Source organism: Neovison vison, chromosome 1 (genome assembly GCF_020171115.1).
Source record: "Neovison vison isolate M4711 chromosome 1, ASM_NN_V1, whole genome shotgun sequence".
In the NCBI taxonomy this organism is placed as follows: Eukaryota; Metazoa; Chordata; class Mammalia; order Carnivora; family Mustelidae; genus Neogale; species Neogale vison.
The window spans coordinates 83,884,628-83,906,996 of NC_058091.1; the positions used below are offsets into that span (position 1 = coordinate 83,884,628).

The following is a 22,369-nucleotide window of genomic DNA, read 5'->3' on the forward strand; positions in this document are numbered from 1 at the left end:
CCTAGCTCCCTCCTTCCCTTGGCCATTCAGCCATCTGAAGTGAGAATGGGACCTCAGAGGCCTCAACCAGTGGTCCCTCACAGGACGCCCACACAGGCATGCTCCTGCACCCCGAGGGACCAAAGATACACAAAGGAAACTGCCCTTAAGTCAATGGCTACTAGGGCCCCTGGGGAAAACTGGTTCAGCCAAAGCACCGGGGGTGGGGGGACTTCCCTGGGGGTGACCCAGCCCAAAGTCACCAGACCCCCAGCTCTCCGAAACCACTCCCTAGAGCAAGGGCAGAGAAACACTCGGGGAACCCAGCTGGACCCCAACTGGTACTCAGACCCCATCAGATGGAAAACCAGAGGTGTCCAGTTCCATCTGTAAGTTCTGCCGGTTTTACAAACCTGGGTGTTGGGCAGAAGCAAATTAAGAGATCTCCCCCTTCTGCTGTAACCCCACGACCACGATGCCGAACAACTCTTGGCACAACCTGAGACTGTCATGGACAAGTGGGGCTGAGCCAACAGGGATGCGGGGAAAACTTTCTGATGCCAGGAGGGGTGTGGGTGGAAGTTTCTGATGCATGGGAGGGCATCACAGGCACTGCCTTCCTGCTCGTAGGCCTATGCCCTTGCTGTTGCTCTGTAACCTGGCACCCTGACCTTGTCGGATTCACGGGATCCTCCAATGGCCTCCCCCACAGCTGATCTATGCCAAGGCCCAGCACTTCTCATCCCCAGGCTAAGCCACCTGTGACCCCTTCTCACACAAGCACAGGGGCCGAGGAGGACCCCACGGACAGCTGCTACAGTCATAAAAATAACACGCTCCCCACCAAATTCCAAATCACCACCAATACACTTTATTTGAGGGAGGGAGACAAGGTCAAATCTTATCGGGAACTTTTAAACCGAATAATATGAGAGACAGCGGCCTGCCTAACTTCCGGGCATTGACAAGCGCCAGGGAAGCATATCCCACACCTAAGTCCTTACCATGGAACTGACCAGAGGAGCGTTTGAGGAGGGAGACACATTCAGAGAAGTCACATGATTTCCTTTCGGAAGGTGCCACCTTCGTGTCAGAGGAGTAGTGTTGAGAAACATGAAGGTAGTACCTAGCGGGAGCTTCCAAGCACAGGCCGGGACATGATGATGGCCTCGTGCAAGGGGCCCAGGCCCTATTTACAAAGCAGAAGAGCAGTGCTCTGAGCTGAGCTGCAGGATGATGGCTGGGGCTGTCGTGGGTATGAGTGGGGTGGGGGGTGGGATCTGACCCAGTGAGCCTTTTCCCATTCTAGCTAGGCCTCCGTGAGCCACTCTCTGGCCCCTTGCACAGGGCAGACTCGGCAAATCTGTGAAGGAAGGGGGTTCTGCCTCAATTCTCCAGCCTCACCCACACCTTCCCAGATCTAACGGGTAACCCATCCCCTGGAGGCAGCCTCCCCCCAACCTCCTCTCCTGGACAGACACACAGCAAACGTGGAAACCAAAGCCCTGCTAGCTGGAGCACGAGGTGTTGCCGGGTCGGACTCATCTGACAGGTGCCCGAGATGACCACGCCCCACCTGCGGTGGCCAGGCTGAGACACTGTGTTTTTTTCAGGGGATTCAGGTTACTCCAGGGCAAAGCATGATCCTGAGGACACCCGGCGGAAAAGCAAGCTGGAGCCGCGGAAAAGCTGGCCCTGGATTGGAAGGAACGGGTGAGTCAGTGACCAGGGAGGTCACACTTCTCGTCCCACCCCAGGGCAAGGCCAGCAGGAGCCAAAGCAGGGACCAGCAGCTCAAAGACCCCAGGATCGGGGGTGGGGGGGCGTAGGCTGGCAGTCCTAGAGGGCAAGGTCAGAATATGTCCTGTACTGAAGCACGAGGGGTCAGTTCAGTTCCCGTCGAAGTGTGTCCAGTGTCGCTGGGGCTAAGAGGAGACTCGTTGCCCTTCTGGTTTCAGAGACTTCTGGGACTCCCTAATGCCCGCGGGACATGAAGGAAGGAGCCCTGACTCAAGCTGCTGTGAAGAACGGGGTCTGCCTCTTGCCCCCACTGCTTCCCTCCCATCCATCCACTTCTCAGCCTGAGGCCTGTTGGGGTGCTGGTTTGACTTCAAGGCAAACCAAGGCTAGACCAAGGCAAGGGTCTGCCCTGCGCCAGACGCCTGCATCCGTGACCTCTGGGACCAAGGGCTCTAGGCCGGCAGGAGGGTGCTTGGGCAGAGAACACAAAATCCCAAGACTGGCACCCACGCCACGTGGCCCAGCTCAAGCCTCAGGTTCTCCCGGGCAGTGGGGATGTCTTGCAGAAGCGATGGGTTGGCCTCAGACACGGCAGCCATGTTACTCAAAGGCTAAGATATTGAGCTTCACCACCTACTCTGTGGGCTCCCTCAGAGTTCTCCTTCTCAGAATCTTTTAAGAGTTGAAGAAAGAGAGACTGTCTTTTGCAAAATCTGTAAGTAAATTCAGATCTAGCACCCTCCCATCCTTTCTAAAATAAAGTGAAAATTTAATGAAAATGCCTTAAACCAGGAGTCTGTATTCTTAATGCACCCGGTGACAACACTGGGCCCTGAGACAATCTCTCATCTTTCCGCACAATGCAAAGCCCTCAAAACCATCTGACCTGACTGGTGTGGGGGAAGAATGGCGGGTGGGGGGGGGGGACACACTTCTGTTGGGAACTTGCTTACCTGCACGCTCAGGTATTTCCAGCAGTGGATCCAAGACTTGAACACGGGGGAGTACGGGGGAAGCCCGGCCTGCAGCCTACCCAGGAAGGAGAGCACATCAGACCCACTGAATGGGGGGAGATGGCTCAGCCAAGGAGGAGAGCTCAAGGTACGTCTTGGAGCTGCCACCACCCACATCCCCGAATCACAGGTGCAGCCTGGGGCGGGGGCGCAGTGAATCCCAGAGGATGCCGGGGTACCCGGCGGGTGGTGGGGGTGGCCAGCCTACGCACAGACCAGGCAGGAGAAAGCAGAGCACCGGGGACAGGCTGAACTGGACGCCCTGCCCCCCACGGCCCCGCCAGGCTGCCTGGAGGAGGGGGGCACACCTACCCGCAGTTGTTCACAGCCATGAGGTCACCGACCAGCAGGAAGGGGTAGGTCAGCATGCTCACTGCAATCTGAAACCCAGGGAGACCGGAGTGGCAGTGACCCCACGACCACCGTTCCCAACTCAGGGAGCAAGGGCATACTGTGCCAATACCCTACACCCGGGCCTGCCTCTAGCTATCACCAGAGCCAGCCTCCCAAGCCCCACTCGGGCCCGCAGGGAAGGAGAAAGGACAGCTGGCTGAGCCGCTGGCTTGACTTACCCCCATCACAAATTTGGTATAGCTCCGGATGGCCAGGGCCTGGCTGAACTGGAGACAGAAAGGAAGACCAGTTTGTTACAGGCACTGCGGGCGGCCCTTCAGAGAAGCACTCTGGCCCCATGCTGCCTGGTCTGGGGCCCCCCAACCTGACCCTATACATTGGCCTCACACCCCGTCTGGGCTCGGGTCCCCTCACACCATAGCAGATATGGTGTTCCCTTCTACGGCCCTGCCAGTGGCTTTGGTGGCCTTGGAGCCAGAGCCAGAGCCAAGAGAAGGCCTGAAAGGCAGAAGCAAGGGGAGCAGAATAATAGGACTCCCGAGACCTAGCCTGAGATGGTGAGGAGCAGAGGTGCAGACCCTGGTAAGTAGGATCATACCAGCTGCTGGCCTGTGCACCCCACTAAGCTGTGAGTTCCAAGGGTCTGGCCTGTGTCTGCCTTGATCAGTGTCCAGGGCTCAGCACACACCTGGTGCTTAGTTAAGTGCTTACTGAGTGAGAAAACAGACACCCACCCAACTCCTCAGATGCAGAATCCTGGTCTTGCAGCAAAAGGGGAGGGGAAACTCTCAACTTATGGCCATCCCCTACCTTACCAAGCTCTCACCCCCTTCGGACCCCAAACATCTGAATCCTACTTTGCCTAGAAAACAGCCCCTCTCTAGGAAGGGGGACCTCCCTGTGCCTCAGCCTCATGCCGCATGGCCATCCCAGCAGGCAGATACCCTACAACCTCGGATGCAGCCTGTCCAGCCCTCTGTGGGAACGGCAGCCTCATCTGAGCCTTTAAGCCACACACAGAAGAGCACCTGAAAACCTCTTTCCATAAAGCTGGAGAAAGCCAATCAGCTGTGGGACACCACACCCCCCAGGGCCCCAGCCTTGCTGTGTATGTGATGGCAGCAGCTCCCCCATCCAGGAGGCCCTGAGAAAGGGGCAGACCCTGGGTATTTCGGAGCTGATCTCCAAGGAACCAGCTGAATTTGCCAACACTGAAAGGCCAACAGGACTCACCTACCCAAGTCAAATGACCAGACCCAACTTCCCGCTGAGCAGAGGGCTCTCAGCTAGGGTGGGGACATTCCTCACCACACAGACACACGCCCAGACACAGACACATACAGACCATGAGCCCCCACCCCACCCCACGAGGTGACTCTGACAGACAGGTCCCCAGCTCACTTATCCTCCTGGGGCTTGCAATCTCGCTGTTAGAATGTCTAGCTCCCAGGAATCTCCTGCCCATCACTGCTCCCAACTCATCCTGGTTCAGGCCAAGCCACTCAATCCGTCAGGTCTCTAGATACCTTTCTTAAACAAGCACCTTTTAGCATCTCAAAACTAACGCTTCCCTGTGCCTGACCCAGCCTGCTAAGGACTGTGCAGACCAGGCTGTATAGATAGACCACTGCTACCGAAATCATGGGGTACATCTGCAGGGACACTTCCCAGGTGACCTAGAAAGCCTCAGGGTCAGGCAAGAGTCCCCGACCCAGGACAGGAAAAGACCTAGTCCCAACCCTGTTGATTCCTAGCCAAGTGCTTCAGGAGAGCCTTTCAACCTCTGGATCTCAACTTTTTACCCGTAAAATGGGACATTACACCTATACTGTTCCCTTCACAACTGGGGTGCTGTTGGGATCAAATGTCGTCTAATATTCACATAAGCATAAAACATCAAGCAAAAGTTAAAGGGTTATGGGCTAGTCTGTATCCTGATTTCCGGATTCACTGCTAGGTCATCACCTTGGAAAAGCTGGAGTCCGTTTTATTTCTAAAGCTGCCCAAGGAGGGGCACTCCATGAACTCCTCCAGGTCTGGTTACAGATCTTGAATCTCCTCTCTCTTGAGCCCACTCTCCTCAGAAGCAAAGCTGACCCCAGCACAAGAGGTCCTTTTAGGGGGCGCCTGGGTCAGTCAGTTAAGTGTCCAATTCTTATTTCAGCTCAGGCCACGATCTCAAGTGTCCTGGGAATCGAGCCCCATGTCGGGCTCCGAACTCAGTGGGGAATCTGCTTGGGACTCCTTCCCCCTCTGACCCTCCCCCAACTCGTGTGCACGCGTGCTCTCTCTCTCTCAAATAAATAAGTCTTAAAAAAAAAAAATAAAGGGGGTCCTCTTGGACCACTCCCCAGAGACCCTCTCTAGCCCTGAGGGCCTGGTGCTAAGGATCGCAGGGTCCTGAATCTACCCCAGACCCTGGGTATCAGCAGTACACGGAAAATTGACAAGTCCTTGTTCCAACCAACCTGGGAACCTGGATTCTGGTCGTTTCCCAGCCCCCCTGGGGTGTCACTCACGCTGTCATCCACCAGGTAGGCATTGATGAAGTGGGCCAGCAGGTTACAGCCCCACAAGAATACCACATCTCCCAGGAGGTGAGGGATTAAGCCGCTAAAAAACAAGGTGAGCAAAGATAAGCAGGGGGAGGGAGGGGACCATTTCTTGGGGGCTCCATGCCCAGGAAGGAGACAAGGATGTTCCAAGCTCAAAACATCGGCATATCCAAAGTAGAGCCTCAGGAAAACAGCCTCCAGGGGCCATGTGGGCCGGCAGCTAGCCACACGAGGGAGGGGTTCTTTTCTTCATGTGGGGGTGTTGTCGCAGGCCACATCTGAGGCCACAAATTAGTTTAAAGTCTCACAAGTGGTTTTCTAACCACAGAGATATGAATGTTGCTAAATCTGGGATTTTCAAATGCAGATTAGGAAACAGGGTCTACACATTTATATTTTCTCCTGGACTCTTCACCTAATCCACTCCCACAAAGCACTTGGCTTGATGCATCTATAGTCTTCACCTCTAGAATGTTCCACCGAAGACATTCTATACAAGCTTCTGCAAGGAGGGCTGACTGTTAGAAGAGATGGCCTTCAGAAGAAACAGCCCTTCAAATTGCTACAAAAGACCCCGAAAATACAGGCAAAAGGCCAGACGGAGATCAATGAGTCCTGCGTGTTGCTGTTCCTTTCAATGTGTTTATTTGCTTGTTTAGATACAGAGCGACCTGGAAAACTCTCCAGGAGAAGAATGGCTAACTCTTGGGAGGTGTGGCACAGAGTTCTGAATATGCGCAACTCTTATTTCAAAATATTTGAAGAGTTATGCACCATGATGGAACTAGAGGGTATTATGCTGAGCGAAATATGTGAGTCAGAGAAAGACAATCATCATCTCTGATATGATCTCTCTGATAGGAGGAATTTGAGAGGCAGGGTGGGGGATCTGGGGGGTAGGGAAGGAAAAAACGAAACAAGATGGGACCAGGCAGGGAGACAAACCATTTAGAGATTTAGAGTCTTGGGAAACAAACTGAGGGTGGCCGGGGGTGGGGGGTAGGGAGAGGGTGGTTGGGTTACGGACATTGGGAAAGATATGTTCTACGTGAGTGCTGTGAAGTGTGTAAACCTGGTGATTCACAGACCTACCCCTGGGGCAAATAATACATTATATGTTAATAAAAATAATTAATAAAAAAAGAATATGCACCACACATCGAGGTGATAAGGGATATGAAGAAACTGAAACTTCTCGAATGCAATGGCCAATCTTGATGCCTCCACCTGTGCTCAGACTACCACTCACAGGCGTTCTGGGGCCTTCTCAGTGTGGGAACATGTACAGGTGTCACCTGGACCACACACATGTGAAGCACAACAGAACCCGATGAGCAGGCATGTGTCAAGTCAGAATCCCTGCATACCCGGGAAGAGGGCTCTGTACAGTGAGTGTGAAAACAACCAGAGGTGGTGACATGTCGTTTTATGTTCTGATGTACCCTTTAGGCACACATATACTTATTCACATAGGCTTATATGTATGCATACGTATGTGTACATATATGTGTATGAATGTAAGAGTGTGAGTGTAGGGGCGCCTGGGTGGCGCAGTGGGTTAAAGCCTCTGCCTTCGGTTTAGGTCATGACCCCAGGGTCCAGGGACTGAGCCCCACATCAAACTCTCTGCTCAGTAGGGAGACCGGTTACCCCTCTCTTTCTCCGCCTGTCTCTCTGCCTACTTGTAATCTCTGTCTGTCAAATAAATAATCAAATTCTAAAAAACTGAGTGTGTGTGTATTTATCAAGGCCTGGCGGTCCCAGCACTCCCGACATGGAGAACCAGATCGTGCCTTGCTGTGGGGGGCTGACCTCTGCACTGCAGGACGGCTAACAGCTTCTGGGGCCTCTACCCACCAGCTGCCAATTGTGACAACCAAAAGCCATCTCCAGACATTTCCAGCATCTCCTGGGGGCAAGACCCCCTCCTGGTGAGAACCATATACACACATGTGCACCTACATGGTCATTTCTTGGTTAAGTGAGACCCTATATAGAAATACCTGACCAACTACCAACCACAGTGAATGAACAGGGAACCCCATTATCCAGTATGTTAAGTACATAACAGCGTGTCGGTCCCAGCCCAGACCTTAACAAGGCAAAAACAAAAGACAGCTGTCCGGTGTGACTCTGGGGTCTGCTTGTGGTTTGTTCCATCTGGACACGCTCTTTTCAGTATAAGCTTTCTATTTTACAGGTGACCTGAGGTGGGCGTGAGACACCCAGAAGGGCGGGGGTCTGTGGGCCTCGGGAGGCAATGGGCCCCTGCTGCTGGCTGCTTGGCACAAAGATAGGCCCAGCAGAGTCACATGTCCTGACCTTCCAGAAGCCGGAGATCAGATCATTTCGTGCAACACCCGCCATGTTAAACACAGCAGCCCAGCTCAGTAAGATCGGCCCGCTCCCATCCCCAGCGCCAAGGGACAGGGTCTGGCAGAGGGCCAATCAGTCTGTCTCCCTGCCCCCCGCCCATCCCAACCCTGTGTGCTGGACAAACAGTACCATGTCTGTGCGAGCCGTGATCTGCAAAGGGCCGAGCAGCTTTGGTCCCGGTAATCCGTGGCTCACACATGCCACGGAGCTCTACGGAGCCGGAATGCAGTGGGAGGGGCAGAGCCCCGTGGTTAGTCTGAGTCTGGCGGCTATGGCCTGAGAGGTTGAGAAGGTATCTGTTAGTAGAGCCATGCCATGAGGCCAGCTATGGGGTACAGAAACTCACGTACACAAAGAATCCCAGCAGACCCTCCTCTTTGAAAATCTTCCCGATGGAGCTCAGCACACCACTGTGAAGAAGGGAAGACAGGGATATGAGGTCCCCCAGTCACCTTGGAGCTCAACCCCTGGTGAAGTAGGGAGCCCACCATACTGCTTAGAACTGAGCTGGCTAGTCCTGGCCTGGATGGGGACGTGGGTGGGTTGGGGGAAGGCTCTGTTACCAGGCAGAACCCAAGCAGCGAAGACGAGAGGGTGTTTGTCTCGGGGAGAGGGGTATTTACAGTTCACAGAGATGGGAAAGCCCTCACCCCAGGAGAAGCCTAGCGGTTCCCTGCTGCTGCTTTCTGGGGATCTAGTGGAATTTGGCCATTATGCTTCCAGTCTGGGCTACTGCAAAGACAACAGCCTTTCTGTATGAAACAGCCTTCTGGCAGAGAAGGCCTGCATGCCCGACAGCGGGACAGCAGGAGGGGTAGCAAGTGGGGACCCTGAGAAGGGGCAGAGAAGGAACAGGGAGCCCTGCAGGAGACCCTGGAACCAGATAGCCCAGACGCAGCCTGGGAAAAGGCACCACCCCCGCCCCCAACCCCCACCAGAAGCTCAGAGATCAAAGGACAGGCTGCTGCCTTAGGTATGAAATGCAAAGGAGGTTCAAGAGCTGCCTCTGGGACCTGGGGCTAGTGATGCTGAGCAGCCTGTCCTACATGGACCTCCTTCAAAGCCTAGGCAGCAGGGGAAACAAGCTGGAGATGGTGGGAGCCAAAGCCCTAGTGCTAGGCTGCTCCCGGACCCCTGCCTTGCCAGGCCCCACAGCCCTTCTTCCTGAATGCAGCTTGGCCCACCGGGACTCTGAGCTGCATCCTCCCCTCCCGTTCCTGTTGACCACCATTACATTTCAGTTTGGGACAATAGGTCAATTTCCCACTAGTCAACCCAAAATGGGGCCATGGCAGTGGAACCACAGGATGGCTGTAGAAACAACAGAAACCAGGAACTGAGAGTCTTAGGAAGGGTCCCAGAGACTGTCCTCCTGCCATGTGCCTCTAGCCTCCTCCCACTGTCCTGCACTGAGCTTTAGGGGGCCGGGTTGGGCAGAACTGCCACGGGGGAGGGCTGCGGCCCCACAGCTACATCCCCACAGCTCCCAGCTCAGGGCCGGGCACAACAGATGCTGGGTGAGTACTGGTGAACCACTGAGGGGACGGGCCCACGCCCACAGAGGGAAAGCCTCTTAGCAGAAAATGAAATGAGCTAAATGGTTTAGGGCGTAAATGAGGGTCCAGGAGGGAACCCTAGCTCAGTCCCGAGGGGCACAATCTGAGCGAGCTCTGCTCCCACTCACCCCCTCTGCAGGGCTGCCAGAATCCGCCAGGGCAGCCCTGGACACGCGATGGAGAGGAGCAAAGGCCCGGGACATCAACCATGGAAGCCCCTGCCACGTTCCCCTGAAGCTAGCATGAGACCGAGGGCAGAAGAGGGACAGCACCTGACCCCAGCGCGGCCTGTCCCAGCAGACTCTGAGTGGCCGCTCCTACCAGTTCTGAAGAATCACCCACCTGTACTTGGCCTCCCGTCCCACAAATTGGACCATGCAGCGCATTGAGATGACTGAGGAAAAAGAAACACACAAGGGTGACATGGTGGCAAAAGCCCAGGGCAACCCAGTTTGTGTGTGTGGTGGCGGGGGGGTTGCCCGCTGCCGTGGCCACCGGGGGTTGCCCGCTGCCATGGCCACCGTGCATGGCCTGTGTCAGTGCAGGAGGGCAGGAGAGCCTCAGGGATTCCCATCACACCCCATGACCATGGCATCCCGTTTCTTCTGCCCAGGAGGGCCCAGGCTCCCTCTGGACAGGACTCCCTGCCAATCTCTCCTCAGTGCGGTTCCAGGAAAGGACCCCCACACGACTGTACTTCCCAGTGATCCACCACCGCCAGCCTGGCTATGGCCCATGAGGGGTTACCCCACAGTGGAGAAGCCGTCTCCCCTGGGGTGGCTCACCATGCAGGGGGTGGGCCAGCATGCGGGACACACACTGCATCATCATCTCGTAGGAGGTCTGGAAGAAAGCAGAGGGTGGGGACTTGGTTTGCCCTCTCTTGGGACTTTGCCAGTGACCTGGCACTCCCGGGGAACCACAAGCTCTTCCAAGGGAAAAAATGGGATCCCACAGCTCCCAGTGGGGTCAGCCAACCTGGGATCACCCCACTTATCAGCCAACCCCCACTTCCCTCCACCGAGGAGTGCTAATGGGTCTTGCACTAGACCCCATGATAGCCAAGAGGCTTTCTGGTATTCTTTACGGTGTGCGGACAGGGTTCCTTCCATGTCCTACCCTAGCCACATGTGTGTGAGCGTGCACGTGCACGCGCACACACACACGAGGAGCCAAATCTGTGTCTCTTCAATGACCCGGCCCACTCTGCCGTGAGAAATAATGAGACTGCCCTCCCAGGGCCCCTCCCTCTACCAGCTCTAGATACCCACCTCTTTCACTACTTTCTTCAGAGAAGTCTTCATGTCATCCTTGTTGGAAACCTGCTCGATTTCATCTGGAGGAAAAACCTGAGATACAAGAAACAAAGGAGTGGGGCACGTGGCTGGCTCCGTTGGACAGCATGCAACTCTCAATTTTAGGGTTGTGAGTTCAAGCTCAAGCCCCACACAGGCGTCATGCTTACTTAATTAAAAACAAAACAAAATAGGGCGCCTGGGTGGCTCAGTGGGTTAAGCCGCTGCCTTCGGCTCAGGTCATGATCTCAGGGTCCTGGGATCGAGTCCCGCATCGGGCTCTCTGCTCAGCGGGGAGCCTGCTTCCTCCTCTCTCTCTCTGCCTGCCTCTCTGCCTACTTGTGGTCTCTCTCTGTCAAATAAATAAATAAAATCTTAAAAAAAAAAAAAAAAAAAAAACACAAAATAAAACAAAGGAGGGCCAAAAGCAAAGTACAGCTATATCTTTTAAATGTCATACTTAAGAGACAGGGATAGCAGGAACCAGCTCCTGCAATTTCCCCTGCAGCTGGGTCCACCTCCAGTAACTCCAAGGCTGGAGCTCCAGGGGTTGGGGGGGAGCCCCTGCCGGCATGGTGTCACGGTTGTGGGCAAGCAGGAGGACTATAGGGCAGGACACTTCCCAATCAAGGAGACACAGTCCTGGGCCACCAGGGTGTAGAGCCCTGGCTATGGTGCACACAGCCACCTCTGGGATTGGCAGGGAACTTGGGGGAACCTCAGGCAACTGTTCCTGGCTTCACCCCAGGCTCACCTTCTTCATACTGCCCCGGGTCACCGTGGAGAGGGCGTTGGACATCAGTCGGGGGCTCAGGCCTCGGAAGAGCCCTATCTTGCCATCCACCTGCACGATGTACTTGGCTATAAGAAAGCAGAGATGGCCACATCACGTTTGGAGCCAGACGAACTCACTCCACATCACACTCACTCCCAGACCAAATGTGTCCTATTCCTCGGTCACAGAAGGAGCAGCTTTCTATCCAAAACTCCAGAAGCAATTGGGCCCCAACTCCAAAGTCTTCTCTAGCCCATTTCTCTGGGTAAAACCTTCAGAATGTATTTTCAACCAACAAAGTCACATATTTTAACTTTGGAGAAATATTTGGCTAGCTGGGATATGGTATTTTAATGCAGCAACTTCAGTGCTACAACCCAGAAACCACTTCTGTTGCTCATAAAAAAATGTTTCTCTTGGGACGCCTGGCTGGCTTGGTCAGGGGAGCATTCAGCGCTTGATCTCGGTTTCATGTGTTCAAGCCCCACACTGGAAAAATAAATTTATTTTTAAAAAAATGTTTTCCTTGGGGGCAAGAAAAAAAGGAAAGAGGCAGAGAGTGCCCACAGGCAACGATGAAGTTTGCAACCTAAGGGAGGAAGAAAGGGAAAAAGGAACAAAGAGCATCCCCTGAGCACACCATGGAGAAGGCCGTCCTCATCCTGTCACTGTCACTGTGCTGCACCCAGGCTCCCACCTGATACACATTAGCATTTATGAATCACAGCAGGGGGTGGGGAGAGTAGGTGGGAGTGGGGGGATGGGACAAAGCTAGTGGAGAAGTAACCAAAACAGGCACCAGTGAACTGTTCTATAGAAAAAACATAAGCAGTCAGGGAACTTGGACCCTACCTGAATGAGTCAGTGCTTTTTTCTTTCTTTTTAAGATTTATTTATTTGAGAGAGAAAGTGAGAGCATGTGAGGGGTCGTGGGAACAGGTGGGGGCGACAAGCAGAGGAAGGACAAGTAGACTCTGCACTGAGCATAGAGCCCGACGACAGGTTGATCCCAGAACCGGAGATCATGACTTGAGCCAAAACCAAGACCATGACCTGAGCCAAAACCAAGCTTAGCCAACTGAGCCACCCAGATGCCTGTAAAGATTTTATTTTTTTTTTTTTTAAGTAACTTCTGCACCCAGTGTGGGCCTCGAACTTCTAACCCCAAAATTGAGTCACGTGCTCTACCAACCTCATGAGCCAATCACATGCTCTATCCAAAGTTCCATTATTTTAATATAAACTTTTAAACTATGTTCAAAAAGGTGATGTATTCTTTTTATTTTTTAAAGATTTTATTTATTTATTTGACAGAAAGAGATCACAAGTAGGCAGAGAGGCAGTCAGAGAGAGGAGGAAGCAGGCTCCCTGCTGAGCAGAGAGCCCGATGTGGGCAGAGGCTTTAACCCACTGAGCCACCCAGGTGCCCCAAAGTGATATATTCTTATAAACCTGCCTACCTAGAAGAGAAGCTAGCAGAACTTTCTCCCAGATACCGTGCTCCCCTCCCAGACCCAACTTCAGCTCCTTAGCACCACGCAGTGGCAGAAACCAGCAAAAGCGCCTTTCTCTCCACGGCAACATGTCTGCCAACCCAACAAATTCAGTATCACTGCTAGAATAGGCTTTCAGTGGGGCCAGAGAGCACCTGTTCCCTGCAGATGTGGCTTTCTGAGATGAGCGTGGGGCTGGAAAGAGAGGAATAGGAGGGGACCGGACACTGGGTGACATGGCAGGGTGCCCTGATTGACAGAGTGAACAGGCAGGAGGAAGGTTTTGTTTTGGAGGAGGGGAGCTCCAGGCAGCAAGAGAGGCAGGCAGGATAAAGCCTCAGTGTGATCAAGAGTGAGTCACTTAGCCTCTTTCTATCCGATTTGGCCACCAGTAACAAAGGAGAAAGGACGAGGTGCCCGGGTGACTGAATCAGTTAAGCATCTGCCTTCAGCTCAGGGAATGATCCCCAGGGTCCTGTGATCAAGCCCTGCATTGGGCTCCCTGCTCATTGGGAAGTCTGCTTCTCCTGCTCCTTTTGCTGTTCCCCTCTCTTGTGCTCTCTGGCTCTGTCTCTCGCTGGCAAATAAATTAATAAAATCTTAAAGAAAAAAAAAGGAGTAAGGACCCCTATCCCCCTCATCTCAGAGGTGATTTAGGAATAAGTAAGAGCAGAGAAAGGTATAAAATATCCCTACAGTCCAGCCAAGGCTCAGTCATTCCACAGTCTCTCTGCAGTCCCTGGAAAAAACTCTCCAGGCTGTTACACCAAAGAACATCATGACAGCTGTGGCACTTTCCATCGCAACCTGGAGAGGAGTAGATGTTTTCTAGATAGGAGACAGCTGAGCCCCCTTGCTCACAGGAGAGCAGGCACGGTTATCTTCAACTGCCCAATGGCTGTCTGTTTACTGCATCTGGATGGAAACAACATTTCTCTACTCAGGGTGAGTGGGGGCACAGAACTCTGCTCATCTCTGCAAGATGCAAGACGTGGGTCAAGATCCCTTCACCCTGAGCGCTTTCGGGAAGCACGAGGAGAGGCAGTCTGGGTTCTAACCCTTGGTCCCTCATACGGCCAGAGCACGCACAGAAGCCACTAGGAGGGGCTGGCAGCTCACTGCCCCAGCTTCCCACAAAACCCGGGTTCACTCTATACCCTATAGCTTTTCCATGCGATGGTCAGCATGCCCACCCACTTCTGTGACCTCCCCCTCCCCTTCCCAGACTGTTTCTAAATAAAACCAAACACGAACACACTTTCCCACAAAATGACATGTCTGGCCTGGCCATGGGCTCAACACCATGGTGGCAAAATGGAAGAGAGCCATGACATCAGATTCTGCCAACAGTGTGTGGAATTAAAAAGAAAAAGGCAGGGGGCGGGGAGGGGGCGCCTGGGTGGCTCAGTCAGTTAAACGTCTGTCTTCAGCTCAGGTCATGTTCCCAGGGTCCTGCGTAGGGTTTTCTAGTCAGCAGGGAGCCTGCTTTTCCTTCACGCTGTGTGTATGCTCACGCTCTCTCTCCAGCTCTCATTCTCCTTCAAATAAGTAAATAATACAAAGTAAAGAAAAAAAAAATTCAAAAAAAAAAAAGAGAAAGGTGACAGGAGGCAAAGCCCCAGGTTATCTGGCAGAGAGGTTTTCAGAGATCATTCTGGACTGACCAAACAGGTATGAAGAGCAGAAGTGGAGGAAGCCTGGGGTGGGGCGGCGGGGAGGTCATCAGCCCAACTGTGAACATGGAGAACGAGGGCACATTAAGAGAAGTCCAGTGAGGGTGGGCACTGGAAGACACTGATAGTGCGCTGGGACGGCCTGAGCCAGCTGGCACCTGGAGGCCTAGGCATGAGCAGTAAGAGGCAGCCAGGTGGGCTCAGCAGCCCGGGCCAAGCTCTCCCAGGGTGGGCCTCTGGGGAGAGACCTCTTAGCCAGCAGAGCCACAGCAGGAATTATGGGGTGCTTGCACGAAGGGCCTAGATAAAGAAGATGCCACGGCTTCGCGTACCAGGAGCACAGGGGGCAGCAAAGCAGTCTGCCAAGCTCCAGCGGCCGCTCAGGGGAGGCCGGAGGTGAACCGCAACGCCCTGGGCACTGGCTGCTCTGTGCCTAGTGTGGGAAGATGCTTGAGGGGGCCCCACTGCCTGTGGAATGCAGGGGAAAGAGGAGGAGGGAAAGAACCCAGGAAGCTGCTGGAAAAGGCCTCCTGCTGGCGTAGCAGCAAAGCAGAAACACTGGTAACAGGGCCAGAATGCTACGAAAGCAAAGGGAAACCTCCCTGGACTCCCATTTTCAGGCACAACTTGGGGTGGCAGGGATGACAGGGGCCAGTGTCTAGAAGCTACAGGCGGTGGAGCTGGACCAAAGCTGTCTTGTTTACCTGCTCCCACCCTCGCTACCCGCTGTTGCTGGGCACACTTCAACCCCTTCCGCCCCCCTTGCCCGTCGGACACAGGGTCACACTCCCCTGCGTGTGCCCTGGGGCCAGCTGGGCCTGCTCCCGGCTGACGTTTCGTCTGTGTGGGCTTTCCGGCCTGGGAAGCAGACTCACCATAGGTGAAGAAGCTCGGCAGATAGAGGACCTTCCTCCCCAGCACATTGGTCCCAATGGTGGGGGGCATTGGCTCATGACCCACCTTCAGAATCAACAAACACAAAAAGGAAGGTCAGATTCCACTGTTGATCTGGCTCATGGCTGCTCATGCCCCCAGGCCTTTGCCTCTTCACCCACACATTCCAACGCCGCTCCTGTTGGGTGTTCTCCATGGCAAATCGTACCAGAAATGTCATTGGCAGTCTAGAATCATCAGCATCACACAGGCTCCCAACCAATGGAAACGTCTAGTCCCAGACCCCACCCTTACCATAATCCAAGTCACTCTGTCCCCCAACATTCTCACCTTCAGATTCCAGACATTTCCAGTGCAGAAAGCCCCCAGCCCCTTTTATGTACTTTGAACCCTGCACTCATCTCAGAATAAATCTCAGGTAATTCCCATCTCTGGGCTAACATTTCAGTCCGATCTCAATCCCAAAGGCACCAACACCCAAACACATTAAACCCCCATCTCGGTCTTGAACTTCAGACAGCCCACCTCCGAGTAAGCCACCCCAGAGTGCACCCCACACTCAAGTTCCTGACTGCCCCCACTGGAAAGGCAGACAAGTCTGTCCCTCTGGCTCCCAGGCAGAGCAAACTGTTACCTCCAGTCCTGGATGCTCCTCAAACAATTCTTCATCTGTGTTCTAATCTTGATAACTTCATATCCCTGTGACACAATGATCCCTTCATTTCTGTAGGGCTATCGTAATTCTTGCTGTATAGACGCTGGTTATAATTACAGTACCCGCTAAACTCATGGGGGAGAGGAGAGGACACAGATACCCACACCCCTGAGGGGTGGGGGTGTCTCTCCTGAGGTGTGAGGCCATTTATGATGCTGCCAACTATTGCGGAGAGAGACTCTATGGCCAGGCAGGAGGCAAGGTATTTAGACCAGTACCTAAGTGGGGTGTGAGAAGTCCCCTTCCCGGGCAGGGGGCCAGAACACAAGCCCTGTCCCTCACAGGAAGGCAGTCAAGCACCTGGACCAGAGCAGCTCTTTTTGGATGTAACAGGGAACAGAAATGGCAAGGCTGGAGAGCTCTGCCTTAAAAACTGGACTAGGTATGCTTCTAGTGTTTTCCTGGTCCAATTTCGTCTCTTCTTTACCTTAGTCAAGTGTTTTTGAAAGTTCTGGCTGGGGATGTCATTCTGAGCTACGTGACAGATCACTGACTGTACATGAAGAAACCCCTCCATGATAGCCACCTTCTTTTCGAAAAAATGAAATTGTAGCCCAGGGGAGTTGAAGGAAAGGGATGAGCCAGCCGACCCAAGCTGTTAGCCCTCCCCCTCTAGACCTTTCCCCTTCTCGGACAAATGCTCGAAGGGGTCAGAACCCCCCATCCCCTCCCCTCCTCCCTGGAAAACCTTTAGTTTTGATTTTGTTCCTTCCATAGGTGCTATCTATTCTCTTTACACCCTCAACTCCAAGTCTGAGCTACTACTGTTCTGTTGCTGTCTTAGTTTAGTCACCACCTGGGGGTCCTAGCAATTCCACCTGCACCTTTAAATCTGCTGTGTCCCTTAACCCCAAAGCCCCCAAATCTGCCGAGTCTATTTAACTTCCACTTGGGGTTATCAAAGGCACACATCTCAGCCCCATTCCCTCATCCTCAAGTTTCCCTTCTTTGTGCCCAAGTCACATGCAGCCTAGGTCATCCCCAGATCTTTTAAGCCAGTCCTCCCCCAGCCAGAGCTGCGGCTCTGCACCGGACACTGGCAGAGCCAGTTCCTCACCCTCAAACCTCCAACTCCTGAAACTTGACTTGGACGAATCCCGATCTGAGACTCCATGTTCTTGTCCACTTGATCTAGCCAACCCCTGAATCTGCCACTCCAATCCTGCCACTTGCCTGCCCCCAGACTGGGAGCTGCTGTTTTGCAAACTATGCCCGATTCCCAAGGTATACTTCACCCTGAAACATGTTACACTCAGCACCAGCTGGGTTCAGATCACAAAGATGACCTCTGTCACCCCAACTGGGGGCACCATCCTTACCCATCCAGTTCTTTTCAGCCTCTAGTCTTCCTCATACCCAATTCCCTCTTCAAATCACTCATATTTCAATGCTCTTCTCACTGTACACCAAATCCACCATGAAGCCGCTCCTCACTCCGTTCCTGTGAAACCCCCTCTCCGCTCCCACCAATTCCTGATGTACTCCAGCATCCTCTATCCCAGAGACCCTCCTAGCTGCCACCCTAAAAACCCAGCCCTCACCCAATCTTGCTCTGTCAGATGAAAAACTCAGCTCCTGGTACCCTTGCTTCTCAGGTAACATCAGTTCCAAAGCCCCCACTTTCTCTCCCAAGCCTGTAATCTCTACTGCTGAAAATGCAGCCCTAATTCCTTAAGAAAATCAGCTCCCAGATCATAACCAAATACCAGTCTCAATCTTTCCCCACCAGCTATTTTCAAATCTCAGTCACCGTAAGATGCCAGTCAGGCATCTTCGTGTCCCTGACTGAATCTCCTCATTGCTTGTCATATTCCCAGTCACACCTAAAAATCTACTGCTCCATTCCTCGGACCCCAGATTTCAACTACTCCCATGCCAACTGTATCTCCCACTCTCTCAGTCCTGTTACAAAGATAGTAAATCTGGTGCCCATTCACTTCAACTCCAACCTCAAATCTTGGTTGGCCTCCATGTCAATTTTTACCCCCTCTATTCCTTCCCTTCCTCACTAGAAAATTCTAGGCGAAATCTTCAGTTATCAGTCGTGGCTGGAACCACCCCTATCTAAACAGTGCCCATCTCAGTCTTGTCTACCTAATTCTGCCAAATGCACTCCTTCCACCAGGCTTCCTTCCAGCTCAATCTCTCCCTTTCTCAAGCAGCCCACTTCATCTGCAAGGCCTTGCCGGCCACCACCATACGCCAAGGGCCCCTACATGGCTCCATTCCAGAGTCGTCCTTCCTTGGCCTCAGTTTCTGCCAGCCTCTACCTATCCTGCCACAGTATGTCCCACCAGCCCCTTCTGCCCAATTCCAAAACTCCATAACCCATTCCCCCCCATACAAGGACTGTAAGTCCCATCTCTCGACCCCAGCTGTGACTTTCATTTTCTCTTCCAAATGCGTCATCTCTTTCCCCCTAAAAGCCTCCTCCTCCTCGGTCTCCTCTCCAGACAAATCGCCATCACACCCCTCCCCCATTGCGTCGCCCTATCTGTTCCCCTCCCTCAAAACGCGTCACCCTGCCCCCTCCTCCCACCAAATCTGTCGTCGCCATCAAATGCAGAGCCCCCTTCTGCAAACGCAGAACTCTCCCCTGCTAAATCCTTTGCCTTTGCCCTTTCCCACTAAATCCCCTTACCATTAAATTCACCGTCTCCTCCCCATCGCCCCCGCTTCCCCGAGTCTGATGCCCTTTTTTCTCTCTTAAATTTTTGGCCCTGGCCTCCAGTCCTTTGTCCCCTCAAACAGCTTTAAATCCATCTCTATCAAATCCCAAGCTCCTGCTACCCTCCCCCTAAGTATGTGCTCTTCATCTAAATACTCTGTCTTAGCCCCCAATGCTCCTCCCCGCCCATTCGCCAAAACTTCCCGCCCCTCCCCCCATTTCTGTTGCTTCTTTACTCGCCCTAAAATGCTGCCCCTTCCCTACTATTCTAAGTTCATGGCCTCCGTTCCTTCATCCTCCAAATCCCTCTCCCCATTCCTTCGATCCCTCCCCTGCATCCACCAAAGTCCTTGTTCCTTCCATCCTCTCCCAAATCTGTCGCTTCTACCCCTTCGCCCCCTTTCCTGCACCCCCAAGTCCCTCAACGCTTCCTTTTTCCCTCACTCCTTCAGCCCACTAAACCTGCCGACATCGCCCCATCCCCAAATCCGTCGCCATAGATTCCCTGCCCCCATCCTCTTCCAGATCCCGGCCTGTCACCTTCACGTCAGCCCCCACCTCCCTGCGGCGCCCTGGCCGGGCACCTGGATAAGCAGCTTCACGTAGAGCAGCGGGTGGCTGAGCGCCGTCACGCCCGCTCCCAGAGCCACGAAAAGAGCCTCGGTGGTCGGGGCGTTGTCCCCGGAGCCCAGGCCCCCGGACGCGCCGTCCATCCTGCGAGCGGAGGGCTGTGCCGCAGGCCGAGGGTGGCGGGGGTGTGCACGGTGTGCAGGCGGCGGATCGCGAGCCCGAGCCTCGACCCCCGCCGCCGCTCCACCGCGAGCTCCAGCTCCTGCTCCGGCTCCCGCCATCCCCGCGGCACCGCCGGGAGCCCAGGGCGCCACTTCCGGGTCCGAAGCCCCCATGGCGCGGGGCGGCGAGGTCACTCCCCGTCACGTGACGGAAGGGCGCCCCGCCTCTAGCAGGCGTCAGGGGGCGGGACGGGGCCGCACCACTCGCGATTGCGGGGGAGCGCGGGTGTGTTGCGCGGCGAGTGGTACGAGCCGGATGTGGCCTTCGGGCGCGATTGGTGACTGACCCCACGCTGGTTGCAAGCCGGGGCTCAAGGGGTCGCGGGCGGGCCGGGCCGGGGGTTCCGGAAGTGTGAAGCATGCCGCCTGCCGAGGCGCTCCCCCGGGAACCCCCCTAAAGGCGGCGGGGGCGGGGCTCGACGGCTGTGCCAGCCAGACGCCCCCAGTACGGTCTGAGGCGCTTCCAAGCCCCCTCCCCGGCTTGGTGAGTTTTCTCCGCAGTTCTAGGCCCGCCCCTTTGCGGGCCGGAGCGCAGGCACTGACGCCTGCGAGGCCTCCTTCCCCAGTCTGCGCTCCTCCTAGCTCTCCAGTCTTGTTTTGCGGCTTTATCCTCCCCACTGTGCTAAATTTAGGAGCCCTTTAGCTACTATGGTCTCCCTCTTTTGTAGCTGAAGAACGTTCCTTAGAGCCCACGCTTAGGAAAGTATTTTGTCCTAAAGTCTTTGAGTATCTCCCTCACTACGGGGTGAGTGTTTTAATCCATCATTAAATGGGAGGATACACAGGCACTGAGCTAGGCAACGAAAGTCTAGTATTTAAATGGGTAATGATAACTGGCCTTCAACTCACACTCGCTATATGCCAGGCATGTTAAAGTGCTTTGCAAACGTTAACTCAAGAACGATCGTGGAGGGGTCCCTTGGGTGCCGCAGTTGGTTAGGCCTCCAGCTCTTGACTCTTGATCTCCGCTGACGTTTGGATCTCAGGGTCGTGAGTTCCAGCCCTGATGGGTTCCATGCTGGGTGTGGAGACTACTTAAAAAAAAAAAAAAAAAATCCTCGTGATAGCCCTGCAAGGAAGGTATTTATTACAGCAAGTACCGTGTCCCTGTTTGTAATCATGCCCACTCTCAGCCCCAACAACACTGCTGGTAGAGGAGTTTCTCAGTAAACGTTTATATGGAAAAAATTGAGTATCCCAGAGTCTGCAAGGACACAGCCGCAGTGGGGCATCTGGTACTTACTCTGTGTTCTTCGTGGGAAGGTTCTTTAGAATAGAGGTATGCCTTCTGACCCCTTGGTCCAGGCTTCCTGCAGGCTGCTCTGACTCTCTTCGTTATCTTTCCCCCTAAAAGCCATCTCCCTACCTTGCTACTCCTGACAATAATTACTCTATACATTGCCCACATCCAAATCCTGCCCATCTACGTCCCTCCTTTCTTCTCTCCCTTCCTTGGGCTCTCTTACTCAGGCTCTTTGTGGTCTCAATCACTACAAAGCTTTGTAGCCCTTTCAAGTTACACGTTTTCCTCTTCAAACACAACCGTCATCAAAACTACCTTTAGCTCTCAGGAGCACTCTAAATGACTTCCCTTTGCCTGGATTCGGATTTAGCTTTCTTAACAGAAACCTTAAAATCAGGTTCATTCACAGCCTCGGGTAACATCACAACAGCACACTGACTCTCCACCTGGAAGTGAGTGGGCTGGGAGGGGAGCTCCTCTCTCCTTACTTGTGAAACTGTAACACAAACCTTCTTTTTTGGGCTTTTCCTCACCATCTTTCTCCACCTGTTTTTCCTTCTGAACTTGACTGATGTTCACTGCTAGGCCTTTTACTCTGTCTCACTTACATGGTCACCAACTTTTTGTGTGTATTTGGTCCTTTGAGTCTGTGCCTCGGTGAAAGGCAGCTACATTGTGTTGCATTGTCTACAATGTAGCTGCCTTGCATTGTTTTGTATCTTCCTCCCCACCAAGTACGGGAATATGGGGACATACATACAGTAAATGTTCAGTAAGTTGGTTTTAAGTGTTTGAACAATTTCCCTAAGCAAAGACATTAAAGTAAAAAATAGATCAGCCAAAGCAATTATATCTCTAGGGATCTGAGCAGAAGCAAATGCAAACTGCGCCACAACTCTATTTCTACAACCCAGGGCTCACAGGGACACCAAGAGGAACGGAAAAAAAAGTCCTCACAGTAAAAAAAAAAAAAAAAAAAAAAAAGATTACAAACCACTCCAAAACACATTCAATCATGAAAATGAATGGGCAAAAGGAGGATTAGTACTCCCAGGAACTAGACATAATAAGGCAATCTGGAAGAGACTATAAGAGGGGGGGGAAGTATTTTCAAATGAAGGCAAAAATAGAGACTAGAAGTACTGGGGAAAAGGACAGTGTGAAAAAAGAACAGGAATATTTGAAAAGAAATCAGATGATTTAGAAATGAGAAGTATACTTATTGAAATGATTGAATGAAAGAAAATCT

General features: G+C 53.3%; 1 protein-coding gene across 2 annotated transcripts; it reads right to left on the minus strand.

Moving 5' to 3' along the window:
- Positions 1-827: 827 nt before the first annotated feature.
- Positions 828-20,001, minus strand: MTCH1 (mitochondrial carrier 1). 2 transcript variants are annotated; one of them, XM_044250294.1, is made up of 12 exons: positions 19,671-20,001; positions 15,685-15,769; positions 11,623-11,729; positions 10,845-10,922; positions 10,359-10,416; positions 9,916-9,967; positions 8,368-8,427; positions 5,606-5,699; positions 3,305-3,352; positions 3,045-3,112; positions 2,673-2,748; positions 828-1,674 (listed from the first exon to the last, which is right to left on the minus strand). In XM_044250294.1, the coding sequence occupies exons 1-12, from the start codon at positions 19,989-19,991 to the stop codon at positions 1,603-1,605; spliced, it is 1,119 nt and encodes a 372-aa protein (XP_044106229.1). In that variant the 5' UTR covers positions 19,992-20,001; the 3' UTR covers positions 828-1,602. The 2 variants fall into 2 exon arrangements, with proteins under 2 accessions (XP_044106229.1, XP_044106224.1); XM_044250289.1 differs by having other exon boundaries at positions 5,555-5,699.
- Positions 20,002-22,369: the final 2,368 nt, after the last annotated feature.

What these genes read in the sequence shown, in the direction of transcription:
- MTCH1 (XM_044250289.1), bottom strand. Translation starts at nt 19,991, where the DNA reads ATGGGGGCTTCGGACCCGGAAGTGGCGCCCTGGGCTCCCGGCGGTGCC. An exon ending in TGAAGAAAGTAGTGAAAGAG is followed by an intron (nt 10,417 to 10,844) that starts GTGGGTATCTAG and finishes GCTTTCTTCCAG; the next exon opens with ACCTCCTACGAGATGATGAT. An exon ending in GGAAATACCTGAGCGTGCAG is followed by an intron (nt 1,675 to 2,672) that starts GTAAGCAAGTTC and finishes CTTCCAATCCAG; the next exon opens with GGCCAGCTTTTCCGCGGCTC.